We start from the raw sequence: 27,627 nt of genomic DNA on the forward strand, positions 1-27,627 counted from the left end.
TATAAGACAACATATTTTCGATACTCCGTCTGCCCAAAGTAAAGAGCTCTCTATAATTATCAGTATAATAGATATGATTTGGCTTCACGCCTATAAACTTAGAAGGTTCCATCGAAATTGAAGCATTACACCCCAAAAATATTGCTCTATTTCCCAATAATTCAATCCTTTTTGCTTCTCCTTTGATTAGATCTAGTTCCCATACATGAAATAAATAGGTCATATTATGTCGAAAATAAGATCCAACTAGTTTATCATTACTAGAATATTGTATAACAAGTAATAGTGCACCTGATACTTCGACTAGATAGAACTGCTTTTTATACGACCGAGGTAGACCACAATTGTTTGCCTTAATTAACAACTAAGCGGGGTTTTTTATTATTACGCCTAGCAACATCAATAACCCAAACTCCATCACCTTCACTTGGTGATCATATAAAATTGTCCTTTTAAGTAGTATATATTCAAAAATTTACCACATCCTTTAATATCAATTTCCTTCCATAAGAGATCTCCAGGTCGCCAAAAGGCCAAATAATGCCTATTCTCATGCCCATAATACGAAATCATCAGAACATAATCGGAGTTTAAGGAAGGGTTGGCAGATAAAACAACTTTGTGGATGACCACATGATTGTTATATTCATGTGTTGGAGAAAGCTGGATTTGAGCACGTGAGAAAGGGTGCAACAATCTCATCTCTGATACCGGTAATATATTCTACGGTGCAAAGCCATCGTTGAGTTGAAAAACATACTTTTCCACTAGCTTCGGGGAGAAATACTCGTGAAATTTTCTTCTTGGTAAGAGAGTAAAAATCTCGATAATCATCGTTTAAGTCATCAGGTGCAAGCATAAGTAACAGAATTAGGGGCGATGACACTGTAGACATTGAAATTTTGTGGGACACTACAAGATGTGTTCAATTCGAGTTGGGACTCTAGTTTCTACTAATTGTGTTCAACTCAAATTATGATTTTTGGAGGCTACTCAACCTTAAACCCTAGTTTATGCCTATATAAAGGGTACTAAATTCCCTTAAAAGGCGATCTCAAAAATTTCATAAAGAGATCAAGACCTCGATATATTCCACAAAAGACATGGAATATTCTTATAGAGGTCAAATCTAAACCATCCTAATTCGAGAAATACGCCGCTAACAGCCCTCAAATCATGGATAAATCTTAGGAGAGGAGAATCAAGGGAGGAACAAAATTGTACCCGCTATCTTGATGAATAAAATTATGTTTCTTCAGATTTTATTTGTGTAGTTTATTTATTTTCCATATGTTTAAAATTTGTTGCAGACACATCAAAATTTTCTTTGGTAGCAGCAGTTCGCCATGATTTACAAACAGCACCAAATATAACGAAATCCTCTATCACTGTAAAAAGCTTCGCGATTGTAACAAGTAGATCGTATGGAAGTTCGGACCAATTCGCCATAGCTAAAAGAGACATTAGAGAATAATTAAACAAGAATTTGGAAAAGAATAATACTACACCTAGTACGTAATTTATACTATTAGGTTTTTATGTGAGACCTAGTTGGACTAGATTTGCCGGGCACTGGGCCATCGGGTACGTGCCCTTCGGCCCGCCCCACAGTTTTATTTTTGGGGCTACGTATCCTTCAACCCGCTATGAGAATTATTCACTTTTTTCGAAATTTTGTTTTGTTGTATATTGTATTTGAAATTTAAAGAACACTCAATATTTCACTTCTTCTTTTTTCTTTTAAAATCCGGATTTTATTTTAATTTTTTTATTTTTAATTAAAATGACCATGTTTAAGTTGAAAAGGGTATGATATACCCCTCAACTTTGTCATTTAGATCTAATATGCCCCTTGTTCTGAAAGTGGCACATATATACCATATTATTATCTTAAATCAATATTAAGGGTTGGGGCAGAGTTAGCAAAGATTGAGGGGGTTCATTAAACCACCATCGATGAATAATTACACTATTTTATATATATGATTTAAATCATTTTTCATGTATATACAATAAAGTTAAATACCTTTGAAATTTTTTAGTGTTTTAACTTTTTCATATTATGAATTATGAATCCTATTTTGTAAAAATCCTAACTCCATGAATTTTATGTGTGTCCATAGAAATGAAGATTAATCCACTTAGTAAGGCCCAATAGCAAATTGTGGCCAGTGGACGAACCTTTTTTGTTCAACAGAGACGTGGGCTTGAGGCTCAAATTTTCCACAGAAAAACTACTTAATTATATAAATATTTCTCGTATAACTATTAAATCTCACATTATTTTAAAATAATTACATAGCCACATGTTATTTTAAATTTCTTAGTGAATTACATGAATACATTTCCTTTTATAGGCTGAATTAGTTGGGTCAATTAATAAAATAAGTGTGTTTTTAACTCCTCCAAACCTAAACGAGCATGTCATGATTTTATGAATTATTTTTGTCACCCTTAAATTACAATTAAAAGGAATAATCTCAGGTAGATCAAGATCTAATCTCGGATCATTTTAGGTGAACCTGATTGCTATAAGCTCTTTGATTTCTTGGATATGTTACCATTACTCATTATGACAAATTAAATTTGATAGATTCTCCCACACAAAATAAATCAAACATTATCATATCTCTTAAAATATAATTGTGTTTTTTACATATTTAGGAAATTTGTAAACATCTAGAAAGAGAGTCTGAACAAAGATTATTAGATTCACGTGAATTCATAATTGCACCAAGCTAGAAATGAACTTCAGACTTCGAGGTCTGAAGTTTGCATTAATGTTGCAATTGAACTTCAAACATGTTCATCATCTAAAGTTTTCACTATTATAAGTGAATGAGAAAAGACATAAAGTTACCACTGAAGTTGTCTCGAATTTTCAAAAAGACACTTAAACTTTGCGGGGGTCCTATTACTCCATTATTCTTATTTATAATGAATTTATTGTCCCATTATGAGCCTAGGTGGTAGGAGAGTGTGGTTCAATCTCCATTTAGAGTGTGAGTCAAGCCAAAAAATAAATAAATATTTATTTAATTAGAAATATTATTTTCTTTTAGTTATTTCTATTTTCTTAATTTTAACTTTCTCAATTCATTCTTTTCCATTAACTTCTTCACCCAAATTCAACAACCCAATAACCTTCTCTTTATCTTCTTCAATTTAGAAGATTCATTTACTTCATCCATTTTTATCACTTTTTTTCTTATCTGTTACTTTTCTTTGTTTCTTTAACTTTGTTTATCCTCTTTTTTTTTTATAAAAAACAAATGTGAACTCCATTATTCGATTGATTAGAGAGTACTATCAAACTCCATTTTATTTTATTTTGGTTTGAATATAGAATTCCATTACCTTGCTTTAGTGATGATTTAATGACGGAAATAATGCTATAACAGGGAAGCATCATGGAGTACGTCGAAGGCGGCAATGACTGCTACTTTAGAGGAATGAAGGTTGAAGAAGAAAAAGGATTTAAAGTTTTCACGCTTCCTCTCTTCATTTGGGGCGTGTAGAGGAATGAAGGTTGAAGAAGAAAAAATGAAAATGAAAATGAAACTAAAAATTAAAAAATTCAATACATGGCAAACAACAATTGGTGCGTGATTGCACTTCTTTTCTTGCAATTGAGGTTGGGTGAAAAGTGAGATATTTATAACACTCTTAAATTGTTCAATGGGGTAATAGGACACCCACAAAGTTAAGATGTCTTTTTAAAAATTCGAAACAACTTCAGTGGTGACTTTATGTCTTTTTGCAGACTCCATTAGTAAACTTCAAACAAACAAATCATGTACAAAAAGACAAAAAAATAAAATAGTACTTCAATCCTTCCATTTTAATTCATTTATCTTATTTTCCTTTTTAGTCTGTTTTAAAAATATTTAAAATTTTGACCTTTTTATTTTTTTGCAACGCTTTAGTTTCAACGTTTCACCTAACATGTTTAAGACTACAAGATTAAAGAACATTAATTTAAAATCGTCAAGTTAAAATCAGACAAATAAATTAAAACAGGAGTATAAAATAGCACTATGAGGTTGAGTAAAAGGCATGTCAATTAGTCTATATTGCAAATCATTAAGATGAATCACATCATCATCACAAAGGAAGTAGGACGTTCACTTTTTTTGGATGACTCTTTTTCACTTCTTCAAAATTATGATCTTATAAGTTGGCTCCACAACATGATCATTAAGATATCCTAATAATATCACACTATACATTTTTCAACTTATCTATCTTTGGGGGGGAAAAGTGGACAGATTTTGCACAATTTTCTGAAAGAGATAAAGATGAAATCAAACATATTCCCCTTTTTTCTCAAAAAAAAAAGTCTACCCTCTTCTCCCTCAGCTCTTTACACTTTTATGCAAATCTAGCTTTTCTGGTTCAATATTTGATACTTATATTGAAATTCAGTTAAATTTAGATTTGCATCGAAAAGTTTCATATTGAAAGTAAAGCACTTAAAGTGACTCTATAACTAAGGCTTTTTCTTATTACGGATGAATGAATATTTACGACTTCATCACAATCCTCGTTAGTGTAATAATTGAATATCATTATCAGTACATTTTTCAACAGTCCAATTAGTCCACTTCAATCAATTTGAAAGGTCACTCCTACATTTAGGTGCTCTTCTAGTCAAGTCTCTATCACCACATTCTTTCAAATTTTGAAGATTAAATCTCCTATAGAGTATGAGAAACACTTATTCTGATATTTATGCGAAATAAAAATAATTTAATTATAAGGTCACAAATTAATGTTAGAGCTATAGTTATCGGTCATCATCTAATGATGGTTAAATTATTAAAGGTCATAACCTATGATATGAAGTTGATTTCTCATATGGTTTACTAAACGTAACTAACAACTATTCATGGCTAGTTTACACAATGCAATCCAAATTAGTCGAGGCCGTAATACGAATACAAGACACCAAATTACTAAGTTAATTGGACATATTGTAATTCATTGTCCAACGGCTAATTACATGGTGCAAGTCATGTCAAAAAATAAAAAGTGCATGCATGCTCTTCCACATTTAGAATATTGTAAATGATTAAACAGTCACATAATATTAGTGCTTTTCTTTAATTATTTTGGATTCATTCATGCGTGTGATTAGTGGAAACATAGATATGATCTCTCTCTAATTAACTATATTATTTGATAAGACTTGACTAACTAATACAAACATAAGAAACACTTGAAAGAAAGTGGAATATTCAGATTTAATTTTGTATTATTAGCTTATTCCACACATATATATACAAAATATCATATGTTATAACTTATAAGATCAACATAATCGGTCCAAAAATGATCGATCGAGACATAAAATGAGTCCAAACAATTGAATGGATACAAAGAATTTATATAGTCAATTTTAACAAAATTTTGAATCGAGCTATGGCTATTGATTTACCCGGTCTCAAACCCTAATTACAAATAAAGAATTACGATAGATTAAAGGCCAATATAATTAAATTGATCAACTTTCGATAAGTATTCAACTGAAGATGTTAGGTCGACGTTTTAAAAGAATTCTGATCCTAATAAAATAGAGATGTAGTTTCTGGTTTTATTTATCTATTTATTTATTTTTATTTCAGTCATATCATATGATTCATGATTCTATACACAGCATGCAATTGCCAATTGGAATGTGTTTTCACTTTGCAATAAAGTGTGGGACTCTTTTCTTATCTTTTTCATCTCCACCACAGTCAAAATCTCATTATTATGTTTCACAGTGCAGTCAATGAAAGCTACCTCCTTTCATTGATTTTTTACACCCCTCGTTTTCCTTTAGTGTTCTGTATTCGCATTGAAACTTCAATTAATTTAAATTTGTGTCGTATATCAATAATGATTTCTAGCGGCAATTAATTAACGGCAATAGCTTAATCGTCACTAAAAATGAATTTTTAGCGGCATTTAGCACTCTTTGTAAATGTCCTAAAGCCTATAGCGACACTGGATCCAATGACAATTAACTAATGCTGATAAAGGCTTATCACTCTTTGTTAATGTGTATATTTATTGCCGCTAAATGTTGTTTTTGTTGTAATGTATAAGATTTATTTTAACGAAAAAAACGCTCTTTAACAGCTTGAACAAGAGACCTTTGATTTAGGATGTAGAAATTAATCATCTTCATCCCACCATAATCCTGATTGATTTTCTTATCCTTTTCAACTTCTCGTAGATTCTTAATTTATTTATTTTTATTTTTTAATTAAAGTATGATCATCCAAGGAATCAAGTGCATTTTGATGGAAGATTTGGTTACATTTTTTAATTAATAAAGAGAGATATTGTACTAATCTCCTATGTAACTACAAGATTATGGTCATCAAAGACCAATGGAGCTAGCATATTAATTAGGAGTAAATATTAATTTTTCAAACTAACCCAATTAGGAAATGTAACTGTATACTTATTATAGATGGGGACAGTTTGAGCATGAGTTTAGTGGAGCTAAGATACATGATTACGTAGAAATTACTAGGGAATTAATGTCCTATTCAAATGGAAAAAGCAATTATCCAAATGATTACGTAGATAGTTTATTTTAAATTACGAGTTTCAAATATTATTTTTTTTTTTAAAATTTTATGTCAAATCCAACGATATCATATAAATTGAAACAGAAGAAGTACAAATTACTGTCAATTGATAAATATGTGTATATAGGAAAGATAAATGTATTATATTCAAAAACACGATCAGAAAAAGGAGAAAGTGGAATTTTTGAAAAGGAAAAGAAATTAATTTTACTATTTAGACGAAAAACGTATTATGATGGTTTGGTATTAGGTAAGCACCGAGGGCGAATATAATATTTTACCAATTATCAAGATTGTGAGTCGGCTTAGCTTGGAGCAACGATAAAGTTATTTTTATGTGATCTATAAATTAAGTATTTGAACTGCGGAATCAATGTGTTAGGTAAACTACATTTATTACACTTAGGGGTCGTTTGATAGAATGCATTACACACTCTATTATGTATAACTAAGACATGTCAAATCATTGTATTAGCAATGCAAGGAGTTTTCAAATTTCAATATATGCATATTTAGCATGGTTAAAGACACAATTGTCCCTCCAAACATTTTTCATATCCTTTTCAAATCAAATCGTGCACAAGAAATAATCTCATCATAACTAATAACAACATTAATGATACATCATATTCAACATTATTTTTATACACCTTATCAAATTAAATAATTTCTTAGAATACAACCTTTTTCAATTCTACAATGAATTAATATTAAATGTTTTATGTATCGAACTGTCTTTTTTAATCGAGAAATAACTTGGAAAAACTGTGCCATCTAACACCATACTATACAATTGAGCCTTGAAGTTTTTCCCATTGCTGTGCACAGTTGCCCATCCTATACAGCTGAGCCTTGATGATCATTCGTAATAAAAGATTCCTTAAATTTATTAATTTAGTATTATTTTATTACATAGGATTTATGAAAAGAAAGTTCTCCATCAAAGATTCTTTTATTTTTCGATTTTAGAGCTTGAATGCGGAATATCTTATTAGAAATGAAAGAGATCTTATTTATCTCATCACACTTTATAGTGATCGATTAAGAGTTGTGTTTGGTATGCACAAAGATGTTCTCTGAAGAAAAGTTTTTTTGGAAAATACTTTTCTTATAAGTGGTTTTTCTTACGCTCTCATTTTGTGTCGATAAGTAAGTAATAAATACTTTCGAAGGTTGGGATGATCGGATTGCCGGCTGGTGTGGAGAGTGGGACGTCGGGGGTGGGTGTGGATGTCGAATTGGAGTGTGGGTAGAGATGATACAATAAACATAAAATGCTATTCACGAAATTTATTGTCACTATTCGTATTAAGAAAGTTATTTTCATAATTTCTTAAAAGACTTATATTTTCCTAATTACTATTAAAAATATTTTGATTAATTTAACATGAAAAAAAGTTGCCCTACTACTGCACACCTAACTCATTTATTTTTTTCCCTGAAGATTCTCTCATGAGTCATGACCAACTTCTTTGATTTGATTTTGATTTTATAAAATGATATAATGAACAAAAGACAAAACTTATAATACTTATTAATTTGTTATAATTGCTTTTTTTCCATTCGATGGTTCTTATTAACTTTATTTATTTATTTTGTTACAATAGGAATCAATGAAGAAGACGACTTTGATCAACACGAGTTGTGGTGCAGTCGTGTGACTGTTTCACCTTTAATTAAAATTTTGAATTTCAGTCCTAAATGTGAAAAAAATAATTGTTGAGAGCATTATTTTTTAATGGATCTTGCTGATCTGAATTTAATTGTACTTCAAATTCTAAAACAAAGAAGAAGATGCGTTACATGTCACAATTTTTTTAATATTAAACAACTGGCATTATTTTTATAAAGAAAAAAATAAAAATAAGTGGCATTATCAAATGCTCTTCTTTGTACTAATATGGGAAGTAGGCCAACAGCCCAAACATGAAGCCCAACATTGCATGGCTTTCAAGTATGTTATTCTCTGGCTCTCCTCTGCAGATATCTCAGTTTGCTGCATTATTTCGGCTCGATAAAATTTAATAACTTTGATATAAATTTTTAAATATTTTTAAAATAAATAAATTTATGTGATGTTAAAATTGAAAACGAGTTATCTAATCACTCATGTAATCAAAATCATAAATAATTCACCCGATTGTTACCAGATTTCCCTGCACCTTAAAGACTCTGATTTAGTCCAAATCTGGACTAGGTTGGGAAAATTCAAATACTACGAAAAAAATTTCCGACCCCAAATTTTCCCTCGTTGGCTTTTCTATAACGACGGGAACAGGTCGTTACATTAATCATCTTCATCCCACCATAATCCTGATTGATTTTCTTATCCTTTTCAACTTATCTAGATTCTTAATTTGTTTTTTTATTTTTTAACTAAAGTATGATCATCCAAGGAATCAAGTGCATTTTGATGAAATATTTGGTTACATTTTTGAATTAATAAAGAGAGATATTGTACTAATCTCCTATGTAACTACAAGATTATGGTCATCAAAGACCTATGGAGCTAGCATATTAATTTTTCAAACTAACCCAATTAGGAAATGTAACTGTATACTTATTATAGATGGGGACAGTTTGAGCATGAGTTTAGTGGAGCTAAGATACATGATTACGTAGAAATTACTAGGGAATGTCCTATTCAAATGGAAAAATCAATTATCCAAATGATTACGTAGATAGTTTATTTTAAATTACGAGTTTCAAATATATTTTTTTCTTTTTAAATTTTATGTCAAGTCAAACGATATCATATAAATTGAAACATAAGAAGTACAAATTAGTGTCAATTGATAAATATGTGTATATAGGAAAGATAAATGTATTATATTCAAAAACACGATCAGAAAAAGGAGAAAGTGGAATTTTTGAAAAGGAAAAGAAATTAATTTTACTATTTAGAAGAAAAACGTATTATGATGGTTTGGTATTAGGTAAGCACCGAGGGCGAATATAGTATTTTACCAATTATCAAGATTGTGAGTTGGCTTAGCTTGGAGCAACGATAAAGTTATCTTTATGTGATCTATAAATTAAGTATTTGAGCTGCGGAATCAATGTGTTAGGTAAACTATCTATATTACACTTAGGGGTCGTTTGATAGAATACATTACACACACTATTTGTACTATGTTATGTATAACTAAGACACGTCAAATCATTGTATTAGCAATGCAAGGAGTTTTCAAATTTCAATAAATGCATATTTAGCATGGTTAGAGACACAATTGTCCCTCCAAACATTTTTCATATCCATTCCAAATCAAATCGTGCACAAAAGATAATCTCATCAAAACTAATAACAACATTAATGATTACATCATATTCAACATTATTTTTATACACCTTATCAAATTAAATAATTCCTTAGAATACAACCTTTCTCCAATTCTATAATGAATTAATATTAAATGTTTTATGTATCAAACTGTCTTTTTTAGTCGAGAAATAACTTGGAAAAATTGTGCCATCTAACACCATACTATACAGTTGAGCCTTGAAGTTTTTCCCATCGCTGTGCACAGTTGCCCATCCTATACAGTTGAGCCTTGATGATCATTCGTAATAAAAGATTCCTTAAATTTATTAATCCGATTAATTTAGTATAATTTTATTACATAGGATTTATGAAAAAGAAAGTACTCCATCAAAGATTCTTTTATTTTTCAATTTTAAAGGCGAAATATCTGACTAAAAGTGAAGATATCTTATTTATCTCATCACACTTTCTAGTGACCGATTAAGAATTGTGTTTGGTATGCACAGTGATGTTCTCCAAAGAAAAGTTTTTTGGAAAATATTTTTCTTATAAGTGGTTTTTCGTACTCTCTCATTTTTTCTGTCGATAAGTAAGTAAAAAACATATAGTTATTTATATACAATCTAGACAAATACTTTCGAAGATTGGAATAATCGTATTGCCGGTTGGTGTGGAGAGTAGGAGGTGGGGGTGGGTGTGGTCATAGGGGTGTTCACGGGTCGGTTTGGATCGGTTATTGGTCAAAACCAAAACCAAACCAACTTAATCGGTTTTTAAAATTATCAAAACCAAACCAAACCAAATATAATATACATTTTATCAGTTTGGTGGTTATCGGTTTCGGTTTGGTTTGGTTCGGTTATTCGATTATTAACCATATACAAAAATAAAAGAAACAATTCATTCAAAATGTGAAAAAAGTGACAACAATCCATTCAAAACGAAAAATAGTTAGAATGACTTAAATTACTGAACTTTTGATCACTAAATTTACTATCAATAAAACTTTAAAATTCACTATATTGGCCTAGAAGGAAGAAACAATAACATTTTCAGTCCCACAAAGAATTGTCATAGACACTCATATACATGAAATCAATAAGATAAATGTTTTCATCTTGGGCATTTTTGCTTTCAATAAGTAAATTATAAAGAAATTTTAATGAAAATATATGTAAGATCTTTAAAGTTGTTTATAAAAACAATATATTAAGTATGTATATTAATAAAATATATGTATATAATTCATCTGTTCGGTTCGATTATTTCTTCCTTTTTTTCGAATAAAATCATAACCAAAACAAATACTATCGGTTTTTAAAAATCTTAAACCAAATCCAAATAAAATCGATTTATTTTATCAATTTGGTTTGATTTTTCGGTTTGGATCGATCTTTATCCAAATCGAGAATACCCCTATGTGGATGTCGAATTGGAGTGTGGGGTAGAGATGATAAATGAACATAAAACACTATTCACGAAATTTATTTTCACTATTCGTATTAAGAAAGTTATTTTCATAATTTCTTAAAAGACTTATATTTTCCTAATTGCTATTAAAAATATTTTGATTAATTTAACATAAAAAAAAGTTTCCCTACTACTGCACACCTAACTCATTTATTTTTTCCCTAAAGATTCTCTCATGAGTCATGACCAACTTCTTTGATTTGATTTTGATTTTATAAAATGATATAATGAACAAAAGACAAAACTTATAATACTTATTAATTTGTTATAATTGCTTTTTTTCCATTCGATGGTTCTTATTAACTTTATTTATTTATTTTGTTACAATGGGAATCAATGAAGAAGATGCCTTTGATCAACACGAGTTGTGGTGCAGTCGTGTGACTGTTTCACCTTAAATTAAAATTTTGAATTTCAGTCCTAAATATGAAAAAAAAATTGTTGAAAGCATTATTTTTTAATGAATCTTGCTGATCTGAATTTAATTGTACTTTCAAATTCTAAAACAAAGAAGAAGATGCGTTACATGTCACAATTTTTTTAATATTAAACAACTGGCATTATCTTTATAAAGAAAAAAATAAAAATAAGTGGCATTATCAAATGCTCTTCTTTGTACTAATATGGGAAGTAGGCCAACAGCCCAAACATGAAGCCCAACATTGCATGGCTTCCAAGTATGTTATTCTCTGGCTCTCCTCTGCAGATATCCCAGTTTGCTGCATTATTCGGCTCGATAAAATTTAATAACTTTGATATAAATTTTTAAATATTATTTAAATTTAAATGATGTTAAAATTGAAAATAAAGTTTTAAAATGTATTTGGTTATAATTGTTTTAACATATTTCACTTGTAAAAAATATAAATAAAACATGACTTGTGTCTATAAATTTTAAAAGCTATGAGAATATTCAATTGTACCAAACATACATACATTGAAAACCCTTCATCGACTATTCCATGGAGTCAAATGTCAATGAACTAAATTTCGAACCAAATATATTTCTACTATTCCATTCATCAAGTAAGTGCAACTAAATTTCAAATCTGACTCTATTTTTGTTAATTTTTTTTAAATAAGGTTAAAATTTAAATGTAAGTTGAATATTTTATATGTGTAAATTACTTTATCTAATAATTTAATTTAAAATAAATAAATTTAAAGGCAAACTCATTATTCACCAAACTTCTTCTCACGTGTGATCTTGACCAAGTGAAGCGCATCAAGGATAAAAATAATTAAGCATTGATGGAAGAAGTACTTCTTAGAAGGAGATGTTTAGAAGAAGACGTCTAACAGACTTCTATAAACTCTTGAACAAAGAGATCAGGATAAAGACATTGTATTGGGAGATTTGGAACACCCAAAGAGGTATTGTAATTATGATTATCGTGTATGTATGAAGGTTATTGAGGTTAAAAATGCTATTTATAGGATGTATCGGGTTAGAGCAATCTTATCAAATGAAATTTCGAAGAATTTTGAAAAAACACCGGTGGGACAGATATGAAGTGTCTGACTAAGATGTTAATATATTTTCATTTTGATAATTATGATACTTGTCATTTTTCAACATCAGATATACGATAACATTGTCCATCAAAACCATCATAATTCTCGACACACTTTATTAAACACTAAGCTACACCTTCAAATATATATTTCATTTTGATAATCATGATACTTTGACTAATTTCACGAATATATATCACCTCTCAATAACAATAAATATAAGATGACTTTATCCATCAAAACCGTCATAATTTTCAACGCATTTTCTTGAACACCTTATCACACCCTCGAGTGCATAATACACCCTATGTTTTTTGCCATCCCTTATATTCCAATTTGTCCTATTTGCCCCCGCCAGATATGATTTCCATAAGCTCATAAAAGAATATAAGATGCCAACAAAAAATATGGAGGACTTGTCTTGTACTATTTAGCTTATACACTTGTTCTCTTTCAATTCTATTAAAAATCTCCCCTTTTTCCTTCTTCTTCTTCTTCCTCCCCCTGTTCCTCCAAAACCAAAAAAACCCCTCAAAAACTTCCACCAATTTCAAGAGTCAACAACAATTCCATTTTCAACCCATTTTACTAGATACCCTTTTCAATGTTGCCCTTTAAAACTCTCCAAGAGGCAGAATCCGCCATTGGAAGATCTCTTACTACTGCAGAAACCATCTGGTTTAACTACTCTGCTAATAAATCTGATTACTATCTTTACTGTCACAATATCCTTTTTCTATTCCTAATCTTCTCTTGTGTCCCTCTTTATTATCTTTTCCTTGAAATTTTCTTCAGAAAATCAATCCAGTCATACAAAATTCAACCAAAGGTCAATCTTTCTTTATCTGATGTGTTTAGGTGTTATAAGGTTGTTATGCGCATGTTCATCCTTGTTGTTGGCCCTCTTCAACTTGTTTCTTACCCCTCTGTAAAGGTACTTACTTTTCTCTTACTTTTAATGCTTTTTTTTTAAAACTAAAAAAGGTGTCTTTTTGCAATGTGTTTGATGGGGTTTTGTTGAATCTGAAATGGGTTTTTTTTATTTATTTTTTATTTTGTTGATCTTTGGATCGACGGTTTCAAATTTAAGATACCCATTTTGATCTTGTTTATTCTCCTTTTGAAATTGGTTGTGCATTGTCCAGTGTATTTGATTGAGTTTTAAGTAGACTAACTAGTCTTGGGTTCGAGAAATCCTGTTGGGAGTCATGCAGTGCATGATCCGGATTTAGAAGCTCAATGTGGGCACTGGACATCAGGTGGGAAACCAAAAAAGAAAAAGTAGACTTACTCAGGGAACCCCTAAATATTATTGACTATTGGAATCAAATAGGGTCTAATAGACCTCAATGGATATTGAAGATTCAAATTCAACTAGTTTGGATGATTTGTTGTTTGTTTGATTTGAGTTTTTCACTTTTCAGTATGGAAGTTGTAATTTTTGTGTCAATTTTAGATCAAGGATGTGAAATTGAGATACCCATTGTGATCTATTTTATGAATTTTTTGCAATGTAGATGATTGGGATTAGAACAAGTTTGCCCTTGCCGTCGTTATGGGTAATTCTGTTGCAGTTGGGAACATACTTTATAGTGGAGGACTATACTAACTATTGGATCCATAGGTTCTTGCATTGTAAATGGGGTTATGAAAAGATTCACAAGGTTCATCATGAGTACACAGCTCCAATAGGCTTTGCTGCGCCGTATGCACACTGGTTAGAAGTCTTGATCCTTGGGATCCCCTCGTTTCTTGGGCCCGCTATTGCGCCGGGTCATATGATTACATTCTGGTTGTGGATTGCATTCAGACAGATTGAGGCTATTGAGACTCACAGTGGGTATGCATGCGTGCTCTTTTGCTTTTTGATTTTCACACTATGGTAGTAGTACTAAAAAGTTACTTTTTTGGTGATTAAGTTTGTGATTATCTTCTAGTATGATAATTTGACCAAATCATGGGTTAACAGTAATAACTATCACTTTATCCCTTTTTTTGTTCACTGTTTGCTTTTTTGATCTCTAGATGAATCTGTATGCAGTGAATGGAATTGCATGAGATCTCTTTTTAAGTGAAACAATAGCTTTTTCCATAGAAGAATTAAAAAGTTGTCTTCTTCTGTTCTTTTCTTTCTCAATTTCCACATAGGTCCTTCCCCTCCTTGTCACTGTGCTATTTTCTTTTGCTTTTGGTAGATGGGGTTGGTAAGGTCTGTGGCAAAAGTCTAAAATGTGAACTGCATGTTGGACATGTAAAATGGTGCTTATAGCATCTGGTTTTACTGTTAAGATGTTCTTCATGGAAATAAAATGCAATCCCTCAGAGAGTCTAGACGTCAGTCACTCTCTGTGTTTGTGATATCTTTTATATCTTATGATTAAAAAAAAATGTCAACTTTGAGGTCTCACGTTGCAAATCTTACGGATACAAAAAACACTAAGTGATTTCTTGCCATCTCCTAAGCTTTGGTGAGCATAGTTGCCGGTCTGTGCTAATGAAATCTAGCAGGTACCTGGTGGAATAGTGGAGGATGGGCACAAGCTAGCCTGGACACCATCATCATCAAAAAAAGAATAAAAGCATTACCTTAGTGTAGATCCTATAGTCCTAGGCAGTAGCTTTGAGAATTTTCTTAGAGGGTTTCTCATGCTATATTCCTGGATCGACAAACTAGATTAATTTTCTCTTGTGAGCCATCTTTTTAAGGTATGTGATAAGTGCTAGTTACATCTGATTTTCGACATTCCAACCTTTGTCCTTTGGAATAGATGTAGCACTTTGAAACCCATGTCTTGCTTTCACTTTTCAATTTCTTCTCTGATAGCTGGTCCCATTTTTGACATATTTGGCCTTGCGACAATAATTAATTAGTCTGTGGAACTAAAGTTGGAGACAACACTTCATTTTGCTTAGAACGGGACAAGTAGTAATATTTTGGTATCGAACTTGAAGATGCTGATAACTTAGTAAATCTGTACAAGCAAATGCTATATTTAGATATAAAAACTACTAATTTCTTAGTCATAGAAGATGCATGCAGTTTACGTATATATTGCAGAATGCACTTCCTTTCCCTGTTGATATTTTAAGAGAAATATTGTCCGACTGGTTATCGTTGGATATGATCTAGACTGGACTTTCTTTTAAAAAAAAAAAGAAATTGATAAGGTTATGATCTACAGTCTAGACTGTACTTAAAGCAAGCAAGATTGGCAAATAGTTGGCTAAGTTAAGCAAATATTTCTATTTTGAGGGATGGTGCTTGGTACCACGTTACACGCCAACTATTTGCAAGTGTATGCTATGCATGTAATAACTACTAGCAGCTTCCTGTAGAATATGATAGTAGTATGTTAGGAGTAGAAAAGATGACCTGTTTATGTCTGACTGTATCTCGATGACAATATCTTTGTTTGTTATTCAAATGTTATCTTCTTGCAATCGTTGATATTGCAAGATATAAGGCAATACTCTGAACAACAAGAGTTTTATTTTCTAAACCTTATCACATAAAATTGCTTCTCATTGAATCTTTGTTGGTCTGCCAATTGGACAACGAAAAACATTGTGGTGCTTATTGATATAATGTTTAAAGAATTATATTTATGTGTTGGTCTCAATTTCAACAAGTTTTATTTAGTTGCAGCATCTCAAAGTTGAAGAAAAAAAACACTGAAGTGATGCTTATTCGTCAATACTAAATATTGGAAATTATTGACAGAGATAGTATGGGATGAGAAGTGACAGAGACACTTCTCTTTTATGACAAGTCTGTCGTAAATATAATCAATTTTGAGCATTTCGGAACTCAAAATGTGGAAAGTGGCATAGTTTAGCATCATAGTCATGTTTAGTCATTCATGTACAGAGATCCAATTAGGAGTAGCAGGTGAATTATTGCTAACTTTGTTAGCTGGGATCATTTCTTTTCATATTAGCTTGTTTATTTCTTTACAAGATTATTTCTTTTTAACTGCTGGTGTTGGGAAATTGATGTACTCAAGCTTACACTTGAGTAATTGCTTAGAACTAAGGATTCCGTGTCTAATCTAAATTTAACTTGTGCGGAGAGCCCATTGAAGCAACTGCTCAATAAATAAATAATTTTTGAAATAGAGGCTTAGATCTACTGATTCATCTTGCTCGACTCTCTTTTACTGCTTTGATGCTAGTCAATGCTATACAGAGCTGACTGCTGAGAGTTTTTTTGTCTTAAAAGATTTTCAACGACCTCTTTAATTGCTCAGTTTAGCTGTAAATTGTTGAAATCTTTTGCTGGCAATGTTTTATGTAGAGAGTTCTTTTACATTGCTCCTACTTCACATATGAGTTAGTATGGTGATTGAGGCATGTTTTAACTGATCTATTTTCGTCATTCTTTCAGATATGATCTTCCTTGGAGTCTCACCAAGTATATACCTTTTTACGGTGGAGCAGATTACCATGACTACCATCACTATGTTGGAGGCCAAAGCCAGAGCAATTTTGCTTCAGTTTTCACCTACTGCGATTACATATATGGAACTGATAAGGTGATTTCGGTATTGTGGGTGTTTATTTTCGGGTTACAAGTTTCCTTTTTGTAACCATACAGATTCTTACACTATGCTGCTTCTTATCTCACAGGGCTATCGCTATCAAAAGAAGGTCCTCCAGCAGGTATCGCTACTGTGACTGCTTTTCATTCAGTAGTTTTAAGGAAAAATTGCCGCCTTCTTGGATATTTCATTATATAAACACTATATTGCTACCTAACTAATGGTTGTTACTTGTCGTCAATAATGAAACTAATTAGCTTTTTCCATATGGTTCAAGTCGATGAAGTTGTAGAAGTTGATGTTTATTTTTGAAGCCGTGCTTCTTTGCCATAATGTTGTATGCCTTTTAGCTGATGATGTTGTGTTTCCGCAGTTAAAGGGAGCTTCAAATGCCAATGGTGAGCAAAATGGAGGTTCAGTGACATTTGCAAAAGATTGCAAAGATGACTAAGTCCTATATCTCCTAAGGCCTTAATAGTGTAAAACACTCGGACGCATCATTTGTTTTAGGTTGACCACATCTGCTGTTCAGAATGTGTTAAAAGCAGTAGGTAGGAGTATAGCTTCATGGTGCATATGAGTAACTACCTCCTAGAGTAGTGGCTCTTTGCTGTCCATGAGGAGTGTTTGGAACCCAAACTTTGTTTTGTATGCAGATAGTATTCATGAATCCTTTTTAAGTTGTGAAATGAAGTTTAGCTTGTAGCCTGAGTGCATACTGTTGCATCAGCAGTAGGAGGGTTGATTAGGCAAAAGATTGCATGTAGGGTGGATTTGTTTTGTGCTTAAAGTGTTACTATGCAGTTCATTTTCTTTTCAAGTGTAACAAAGAATTGCATGGTATCCTACTATGTTTTTAACACAATGCTATTCACTGATCAACAAGTGCAGTGTCTTTTCTTTTTAGATGAAGGGAAAGGAAGAATGTGATGACTCTTTCATTTAAGTTTTTACTTTGTTTCCCACCCAATGTTCGGTACTCACATTGTAGTCTACCTGGGCCTGATTCGCCCATTTCTAGGGGCAGTGATCTTTCATTGGGCACGAAATCGAAACTTCGGGTTAAGGGTGGAGAGATGTCACTCATCCCACCACAATTCAAACGACTTCTATAGTAGGAGTGGGGAAAACAAGTTTTATACGTGGCATTCTGTGTTAATTGGCTACTTCTCACCTCCAACACATCCATGCCCCTACCTTCATTGTATGGTATTTGCCTAAACTATATACAATTACTTTTTGGACAATCTTTTCTATATATTTACCGAACACAAGAAAATAAGTGAGAAAATTGTTTATTTGCCACGGCAAATATGTTCAAACACAACCTTAAGTTTGAACTTTATCTTTTACATGGTGAAATATCAAAAGTCCTTAATAATACAATGCTACATCAAATTCGTATAATTATGCAAGGCTTTTATACCACCTTTGGTCATGTGAGTTTCAATAACAAAGTAAGTTCAAAGTCTAGATAAAAGAGAATGATCGTACCAAGTTCGATGATCTAAGTAAAAGTTAATTGTAACTATGATAAACCTTTTATAGGATTCATATAATCGATTTTAACTAAGGCATACTTAATTGATTGACCTGCCCTCAGCGTCACGACTAGTGATATAATCTTTGAAGTGACAAATATTCATAAATAGCCGAATTTCGGCTAAAATTCACAAATAACCACTTAATTACTATCATGAATCTTCAAACTCCATGGATGAAAATTCATCATGTTAGTCATTATCATGAAGTTTCAAATTTCATAACTGAAAGTATATAACATTATCATGAAATTTTAGGTGTGGAACTTAAAACTTTCAATTGGATTACATACTATATCAACTCAAAACTGGACCAAACTTGAGCCCAATATTGTTAAACATCAGCAAGAATCAAAGGTCCCAACTTAATTTCTTATTTTCTTGGGTCATTGCTCATTAAATCTTAGAAATCTACATATGAATAGTAAGTACTAACAAAAGTTTCAAATTATGCCACAAAGGTTAAATATCTAAGGTGATCGATCTCATAGTCAATTTGAACTATCACCTCGAATCCCATGGTGAACATATTAGATCAATAAGCCCGTCTAGCTCAGTTGGTAGAGCGCAAGGCTCTTAACCTTGTGGTCGTGGGTTCGAGCCCCACGGTGGGCGTTTCATGTTATATTTGGAAGATTAATTTTTCTTAATGGGCCGACCTGATTCCCATGCAACAACCTCACAAACTGTTGGGTCAGCCCAAAAGAAAAAGAGTCAGTTTCAATGTCTTTACTAGGCTGTTTGTTGATTACCGATCTGAACCATTCAATAATCTAATTTACAAAAATATACAAATATACTATACTTACCTATATATAACGTATCAGTGTATACGTTGTGTATACTTCATCAAAGGGTATATATCCGTAACTTTCCCCTTTTTGTGTGTGTATGAATTGAAGAATACATACAAATACAAACCACAAAATGATTCTTGGTTTTTTCCTATTTGTTTTGAATCAAAGAGTTGGTTGATGTAGACTTGAATTAACTATTCTTTAACAAGTACAAGTATGGGGCTAATGTATTATTGAATTTTGTGCCCTCCNNCATAGTAAGTGAATAATAATAGTAGTAACCAATTATACAAGAGAGAGGGTGAGTTGCCTAGTGACACAGGTTGCTAATAAAAGAGCAGACAAAATCAGCTTCAAATTTATTTTTGTTTAAGCCAATAAGATTGTATTGATGGGCCTATTTTTCAATTTTAGGCTCATTCATCAATCAACTTCAGTTTCACCTGCCTTTGCCATTCCATTTATGCACCTAAAAATGGTACACAAATGTCCCATTCCCAATTATTTACATGCCCAAAGTCTAGACTAGTAGCCCATGCTCACTTCAACTATTAGGGTTTCCTATAATAATTTATGAGGGCTTGGGTGGAGTTACAATATTAGGTACTGATTAAAATGAACCTAATAGCTTTTGGTTCTGTATTCAGATACATATTTGAAGTTTATGAGTTTCTATAACGATAATTAGGTTAATAATACAATAGTAATAGGCAGATTCACAGTCAAATATTTATAAGTACTTGCAGAGGCAGAGCTAGCTTGGGGTCAAGGAGTTCATTAATTCGAACCCCCTTCGATGGAAAATTATACTATTCATATATGGTTAAAACTATTTTTCATGTATATATATATATATATATATATATATATATATATATGACACCTACAAAACTGAAGATGTTCGGTACCCTTTGACTACACCATTCACAAAGGCTGAAGTTATCAAGATCATCATTGCAAAATAAAAATAGAGGAGAAAGAAGAAGAAAGTTACTCCTCTCAACATGTACTAATCTATGCAACAATTACCACCAACATGTCAATAAATAGGAAGTAAACCTGCAAAAATAATTAACTTAAAATCAAAAAAATATGAAAATTATAAACAACAAACAAAGAGAAAAAAAAAAACACAACATTTTCAATTAAAATTAATAAATCATAGAAAAACAGATAGCAAAACTAATAATTCTTATCATCTACAATTTGAGATATAACCAACAACATAGAAAAGAAAAGAGGTGAAGAAAGATCCCAAGCTTGTAGTTCCTCTTTGTCTGAACATTTGGATCCATAATATATTATAACGGGTTAAATGAAGTTCCTATAATTAAGAGTTTTAACGAGTTTAAATGATATATAAGTTACAATATTGAGTGTAACTTAAATGAGCTAATTATGGTGCAAATATTGAGTGGGTATAAAAACTACAATAAATAATTTGTTGTGCTTATATGAAATAATGGTTCTGTTTTCATTACAAAATGAATAGGAAGAAGTATTGTGATTAAGAAGAATTAAATTTAAACAATTATAAAATTTTAAACATGTCAGTCATTTACTTTTGGAAAGTCCAAATCCAATTGTTGATCATTATTACTTTAATTACTGAATTATTACATTATATAAAGAAATAAACCAACAAATGCTCAAAAAAGAGAAAAAAGATAATTAGGAATACTGCACATAAAGATGTGTCACGTCTTTGGCTGGGCATTCAGTCGGTTCGGTTTACAAATTTTTCGATTCGGTTTTTAGGTTCAGTAAAAATGTAAACCAAAACCAAACTAAAATAAATTTGGTTCAATTCGGTTTTCACAATTTTCGTTCAGTTTCTCTGTGTTCACTTCTTCAGATTTTGAACTCTATTAGTGCAAATTCTCGCTCCACCACTAGGTACTTGTTTGAAGTTTAATCTCATCATGTACTTGTCTGCATTTCTAAAAATTTACATGTCTTTGTTAGGTTGAAGCATGACTAAAAACTTTGTTTTATGAATAAGTCCTACTCAAAAGAATTTGGGACTTTTACATGGTTACCCAAGGTTGTGTAAAAAAAACTACTACATGTTTATACCCATTCACAAAATTCGCACATACAACTTATTAACTTAATACGTTGTATACCTCTAAGGTATACAATTTACATAATTGTATATCCAGAATGTATACTACATGAAGAATATATATATATATATATCATAGTCATTATATTGTTTCATGACAATGACATGCAAATTGCAAATCATGCTATGAATTGCTAATGTTTTCCAGGTGATGTTGTGTCTGTGGATTAAAATAGGTGATGTCATTTTCTAGCATATTGGAAAATACTAAATTATTTTTAGGAGAATACAAACAATTCACGTGAACGTAGTACTAACTTTGCTCAAATTTTGTATTTATATTAAAAGACTCACTAAATGTATAAATGAATCTTTTGATTGTGAATCGATTATTATTACATACTATTAATTTGAAGTTATTGTCAGAACTCATAAATTTTAAACCATAAATTCGCTTGAAAAAAAATATATTTTTGTATCATTAATTGATTTACTTAGTAATTTGTTTTAACGGTGAGAGTTAATTTTAATATATAGTCTTGAAACAAGAGGCTTCGTGTCAATCACATTCACATTTATCGAGTCCAATTGGTACGTTGTATAAATTTCTTTTGACTATGTGACAAAAAGAAATTATAAAATAATCTGCATAATAATCAACAAGAAAAGACATAATCTTTGGTGAGTTAATTTGTAGATATCTGATTAAAGGGATAATAGTGCTTTCGATTCCTTAATTATTTGACAAATCTAATTTTGCTAAATGGTGGCATTCAACTTAGCACATTTAGCTCCTAAGTACACTTTTGATTCATCAACGTAATTCGTGAATGATCACTTAATTTTTATTTTATTATATCAGAATTATTAAATAATAATTTGTAACAAAAGAAAGTCACTAAGACTTTAGTCGTTAACTAGGTTTTGCAACAAAAAGGTCTCTTTATTTGCTAAAATATCACATAAAATCACGAGAAAATAAATAAGAAATTTTCTATGATGTTTAGGTGAAGTTAAGTGACATTTTGAATACTAAAAATTATTTAGCAACTATTATGACACTAAGGCTAAATAAAATAATCTTTTTGTTAGAAAAAATATTTATTTAATTTTGATGCAATAAAATAACAATAATAATCGAGTAACATCCATGAAATTACTTGTCGAAGTGACAAAATTTCATTGAAATTACATGTATGTAATCTTCTGTACTAAAATTTTAATTGCATGTATGTAGAAATTACTCAATCAATAAGCTTCTAATTAACCGTTAAAACGCATACTATTGTTTTGACATACTTCACTTGGATTTAGGATTTTTCGAAAAAAACTCTTTATCGTTATAAAATAGGAGTAAGGTCTGCATATACATTTTATCTTTATCAAATTCTAAGGGGTTATTTGATAGTTGGTTAGAGTTATGCATGTATTACTGATATAGAGATTAATTAGTAGCGAATCTATGTATTATTTTATGCAAGTATTAGTTATGCACGAATTAGTTATTCCACTTCTATCCTGCATAAAATAATCATAAGTTTTCTCATAACTTATACATATATTAGTTACGCGAATTTTTTAATTGTTAATCAAACATCTTATTAATTTTATACATTTCATATCTACCTACCAAATATCATATAAGTTATATGAAAATTAATACATGAATAATTTCCTTCTTATCCTGCTACTAAACAACTATAAGTCTCTAGCTATGACTTGTAAGAGTACATTGAATATATTGTTGTTGTAGTAATAAACCATCAATACATCACGCTAGATATTATTATTATTATTATTATTATTATTATTATTATTATTATTATTATTATTATTATTATTATTATTATTATTATTATTATTATTATTATTATTATTATTATTATTATTATTATTATTATTATTATTATTATTATTATTATTATTATTATTATTATTATTATTATTATTATTATTATTATTATTATTATTATTATTATTATTATTATTATTATTATTATTATTATTATTATTATTATTATTATTATTATTATTATTATTATTATTATTATTATTATTATTATTATTATTATTATTATTATTATTATTATTATTATTATTATTATTATTATTATTATTATTATTATTATTATTATTATTATTATTATTATTATTATTATTATTATTTTATTTATTTATTATAAACAATAAAAGAAAGTGACATCCAGGTGGAAGCAAAAATATGAAAAGGGCTCATCAAGATTTTATTGTCCTAAAGCCATGTGGTGATGGTTTTTCCATTTTATTTTGCTTTCTTCACTCATTGGCTATTTCATCCTTTTTTTCCCCCAATCTACCTTTTAAAAAGTTAATAGAATTATACACATCCACATATACTATACTTTAATTATTATATATATTTTTTCATAATAATTTCTTAGGCTTTATTATTATTCTTTAGCTTTCCTTTTTTCTTTTTTTCTTTTTTTCTTTTTTCCTCCTCTTGGGAGACATCTACAAAGAATGTTGTCATCTCAATCTTAACCATACACATGTTTTTATTAGAATCTTACATAGTATACCACCTATGTCATTATTATATTTTTTCTACTTTTACCCTACTAGGTAAAATAGCATTCATAGGTTAATTATACAGTTCTTTAATCATTCCAATATGTAATCATAATTCTTATAGTTTAAATACGTGGAGCAATATTGATTTTACTCATTTCCTCTAATTTTATGTTACTTTTATAGGACTAATATGAAGTTCAAAGTATTGATTAAATTTTAAAACTTTATAAAACCTAGTGAAAGAATATATTGGAGTTGTACGTAAGAGTTTATAAATTTATTTTTTGGTTTTATGTTTTTTAAATTAAAACCAACTAATTTTTACATAAAAGATTTTTAAAAACATACTAGATATCTATTTTGATTAAAAAATATTTGGGATAAGGTGGGAGTAACTTTTATGGTGGATAAAATAAATGAAGTGAGACTGAGATATTATAAAAATGTGAAGAAGAGATGCACAAATGACCTAGTGGAAGGGTACGGGAGAATGATTATGGTGGGTATGAGGAGAGTTAAAGGTAGACTGAAGAAGTATTGAGAAGAGGTGATTAGATACGATATGACACATTTCATATAAGGGTTATGGAGGTTGAAGATCAGATATAAGATTAGTATAATAGTCAAGCGTTATCTACTCTCTTATTCTTCGATATTATTAATTATTACACGTGTTCGTTGCTTCGATTAATATATTAATTGTGTTGTAACTATTTCTTTTTCCATTATTTTTATCAAGACTTCATCACAATCATATTTATTTTTCATACATGATTTTGAGATTCTTTACTTAAATTGAGAGTTCATCTGAAAAAACTCTCAACCTTCACAAGATAGAGATACGACTTTGTGTACACACTATCTTCTAAAATCACACTAGTGAAATTACAATATATTATTATTGTTATTGTTAGTATATAAGGAATGTATTTTGAGTCTTTTTTTTCTTCTATTCAAATTGTAAAGACTCAATTTATTTATTTTCACGAAAAAGTTTGACTAGTTAAATAGATATATGGATTCTATAACCCGAATTTCTTTTAAATAGTATATATATAAACAGAAATATACTAAATTTTTTATAACAAAATACCAAAAAGTGTCACATAATTAAATTGAGCGAGTAATATTATTTTGATCCTGGACTAATAATTATTAGGAGTGATCATTTAAGTCGCGAATTAAATTATCTTGAAATTATAATTTCTGAATTCATTTAACCTATTTAGGAGATGAGATAAAATAATCTTCAAATAGATATTATTAGATGAGATATTTTAAGATCATAATAAATTTATACTGTCAATCAAATACCATGTAAACTTTATCTCAAATTTAATTTTAAAACATCTCATTTTATGTGATGTACCAAACGACCCCAAGTGGGATATAACAGTACTGTATTATATGTGGAAAAAAGTAAAGTTAATTATATCCCACCTAAAGTTAATTTGACTATTAGATGATTGAGCTTTCAAAAAATTTATATGTGACTCGACAAAAAATAAAATAAAATAAATAGACAGATTGTTTTATTTTGACTATGTAATTGAATGAGTTTTCAGAAAATTTGTAACTCATTCAAATTTACATCATGACTACAAAAGAAAAGGTCAACAATATTGAATTTCCAAAATTTTGAATTCCAATGGAATTTAATTAAGATGGTAAACTTAGTCTATAAAAATATAATAATACATTTGATTTGGACGATAGAACGAGTTAATAACTAGTCATTTTAATAACTCAAATTTATTTTGATTCACATAAATTCAGCTTATCAAGAGTTGAACTAATTTGGTGCAAAGTATATCATGACATGTGAAAAAATTTGTTGATTAGTTTTTAGAATATATTTTATATTTCAAATATAACTATTAATACATAATTAAGCATTTCATTTTGTCCACAATGAGGAGTCTTCTCAAAATATATAAAGAAGGGCTATGTTAATCAAGGGGGATAGGTGATTCTCCATTTATAGGAGCAAAAAATTGATTTTGATGTAGACTTGGCACAAAAGTTATGTTTGAAAATTCCCTAGTTGCTATAACCAAATGCTCAAGTCCAATGATGCTAAAGTATGAAAAAATAAGACTAAATAAATAAAACTTAGCATAAATGTCAAACATTAATTCTTTTAAATGTTGATAATTGAGAGTTAAAAGTGGAAATGCAATTACTCTTAAATTTTTAACGGATGAAGATAATTCAATATACATCTTTATAAAATATATACACCGGTGATCGATATTGAGTTGCATCTTGATTTATAAGAAGTAAAGTGTTTAATTAACAATAGGTCATATATGTAAATCGGAAATATTTAATTACCACATTCGCCAAATGATACAAATAGCATGCATTGAGAATAAATGAAAAAAAGATTGTTTGAGATAAATGAAAATATTAAAATAGACGAGGTAAACCTACAACCACATCCTATCTTAACGATCTCTTATGTTATTATTAAGAACATAAAACACCAAGCTGATTTAACATCTTAACTCCAAGCTCAATGTCCGATCACTATAACAAAAATAATTTTTAATGGTTATAAATATACATATTAATATAGAGTGTTAGAGTTTTTATCGTCATTAGTTAATTGTTACTGGATGCAGTATTGCTATAAATTTTAGGAACATTTACAAAGAATTCATATTTTTAACGACAATTAAACTATCACCTTTAATAAATTGCCGTTAACGATCATTTTTTATGTAGTGAATAAAATAAAACATACAAATAATTTTTTTCTGTGCACAACAAATGTACAATGTATTTTTTATTATTTTTCTTAGCATAAGTAAGTTGATATTTATAAAATCGTCCGTATAAAAAATCATTAAAAACTTTTTTTTTTACTTCTTTTGCATGAGGGGAGGATGAAAACCTCTTATCATTAAATATAAAAGTAAATCATATAAAAATATATTCACTACACAAAGTCACCATTAAATCATGGAAAAATTACTTAAATACACAATACTTCTTTACCTATTCTCAATATTTCCCTACTCTTTTACTAAAATACAAAAATCCCTTATTTCCCCCCAATTCAACTTAACCGGATACTTTATTAGATTAAGTATCCGCCCGTTATTAATTAAAGTATCCGTGCTGCTATATTATGCATCCGCCCATTAATTTAAGTATCCGCCCGTTATAAATTAAAGTATCCCGTTATTAATTAAAGTATCCGCACTATTAATTAAAGTATCCGCGCTGCTATATTATGTATCCGAAAAACACTAAAAAAAGGGATTTTTGGTAATTAATGAAAGAGTAGGGAAAGGAAGTAA

General features: G+C 29.9%; 1 protein-coding gene and 1 non-coding gene across 2 annotated transcripts; both read left to right on the forward strand.

The window, feature by feature from the left end:
* Positions 1 to 13,194: 13,194 nt before the first annotated feature.
* On the forward strand, positions 13,195 to 18,251 carry LOC102605717 (methylsterol monooxygenase 1-1). The gene is made up of 5 exons (XM_006363662.2): positions 13,195 to 13,762; positions 14,346 to 14,668; positions 17,213 to 17,360; positions 17,455 to 17,487; positions 17,740 to 18,251. Exons 1-5 carry the CDS (start codon positions 13,433 to 13,435, stop codon positions 17,815 to 17,817), a joined length of 912 nt encoding a protein of 303 aa, XP_006363724.1. The 5' UTR covers positions 13,195 to 13,432; the 3' UTR covers positions 17,818 to 18,251.
* Positions 18,252 to 19,449: 1,198 nt separating this feature from the next.
* Positions 19,450 to 19,522, forward strand: TRNAK-CUU (transfer RNA lysine (anticodon CUU)). The gene has a single exon. It is a non-coding gene; the product is annotated as a tRNA-Lys (tRNA).
* The last annotated feature ends 8,105 nt before the right edge of the window (positions 19,523 to 27,627 follow it).

This window comes from Solanum tuberosum, unplaced genomic scaffold, assembly GCF_000226075.1.
Source record: "Solanum tuberosum cultivar DM 1-3 516 R44 unplaced genomic scaffold, SolTub_3.0 scf00445, whole genome shotgun sequence".
Taxonomy (NCBI): Eukaryota; Viridiplantae; Streptophyta; class Magnoliopsida; order Solanales; family Solanaceae; genus Solanum; species Solanum tuberosum.

Coding starts and splice junctions, on each gene's coding strand:
- LOC102605717 (XM_006363662.2), top strand. CDS start 13,433: ATGTTGCCCTTTAAAACTCTCCAAGAGGCAGAATCCGCCATTGGAAGA. Junction 13,763..14,345: donor TTTCTTACCCCTCTGTAAAG/GTACTTACTTTT, acceptor TTTGCAATGTAG/ATGATTGGGATTAGAACAAG. Junction 17,361..17,454: donor ACATATATGGAACTGATAAG/GTGATTTCGGTA, acceptor CTTATCTCACAG/GGCTATCGCTATCAAAAGAA.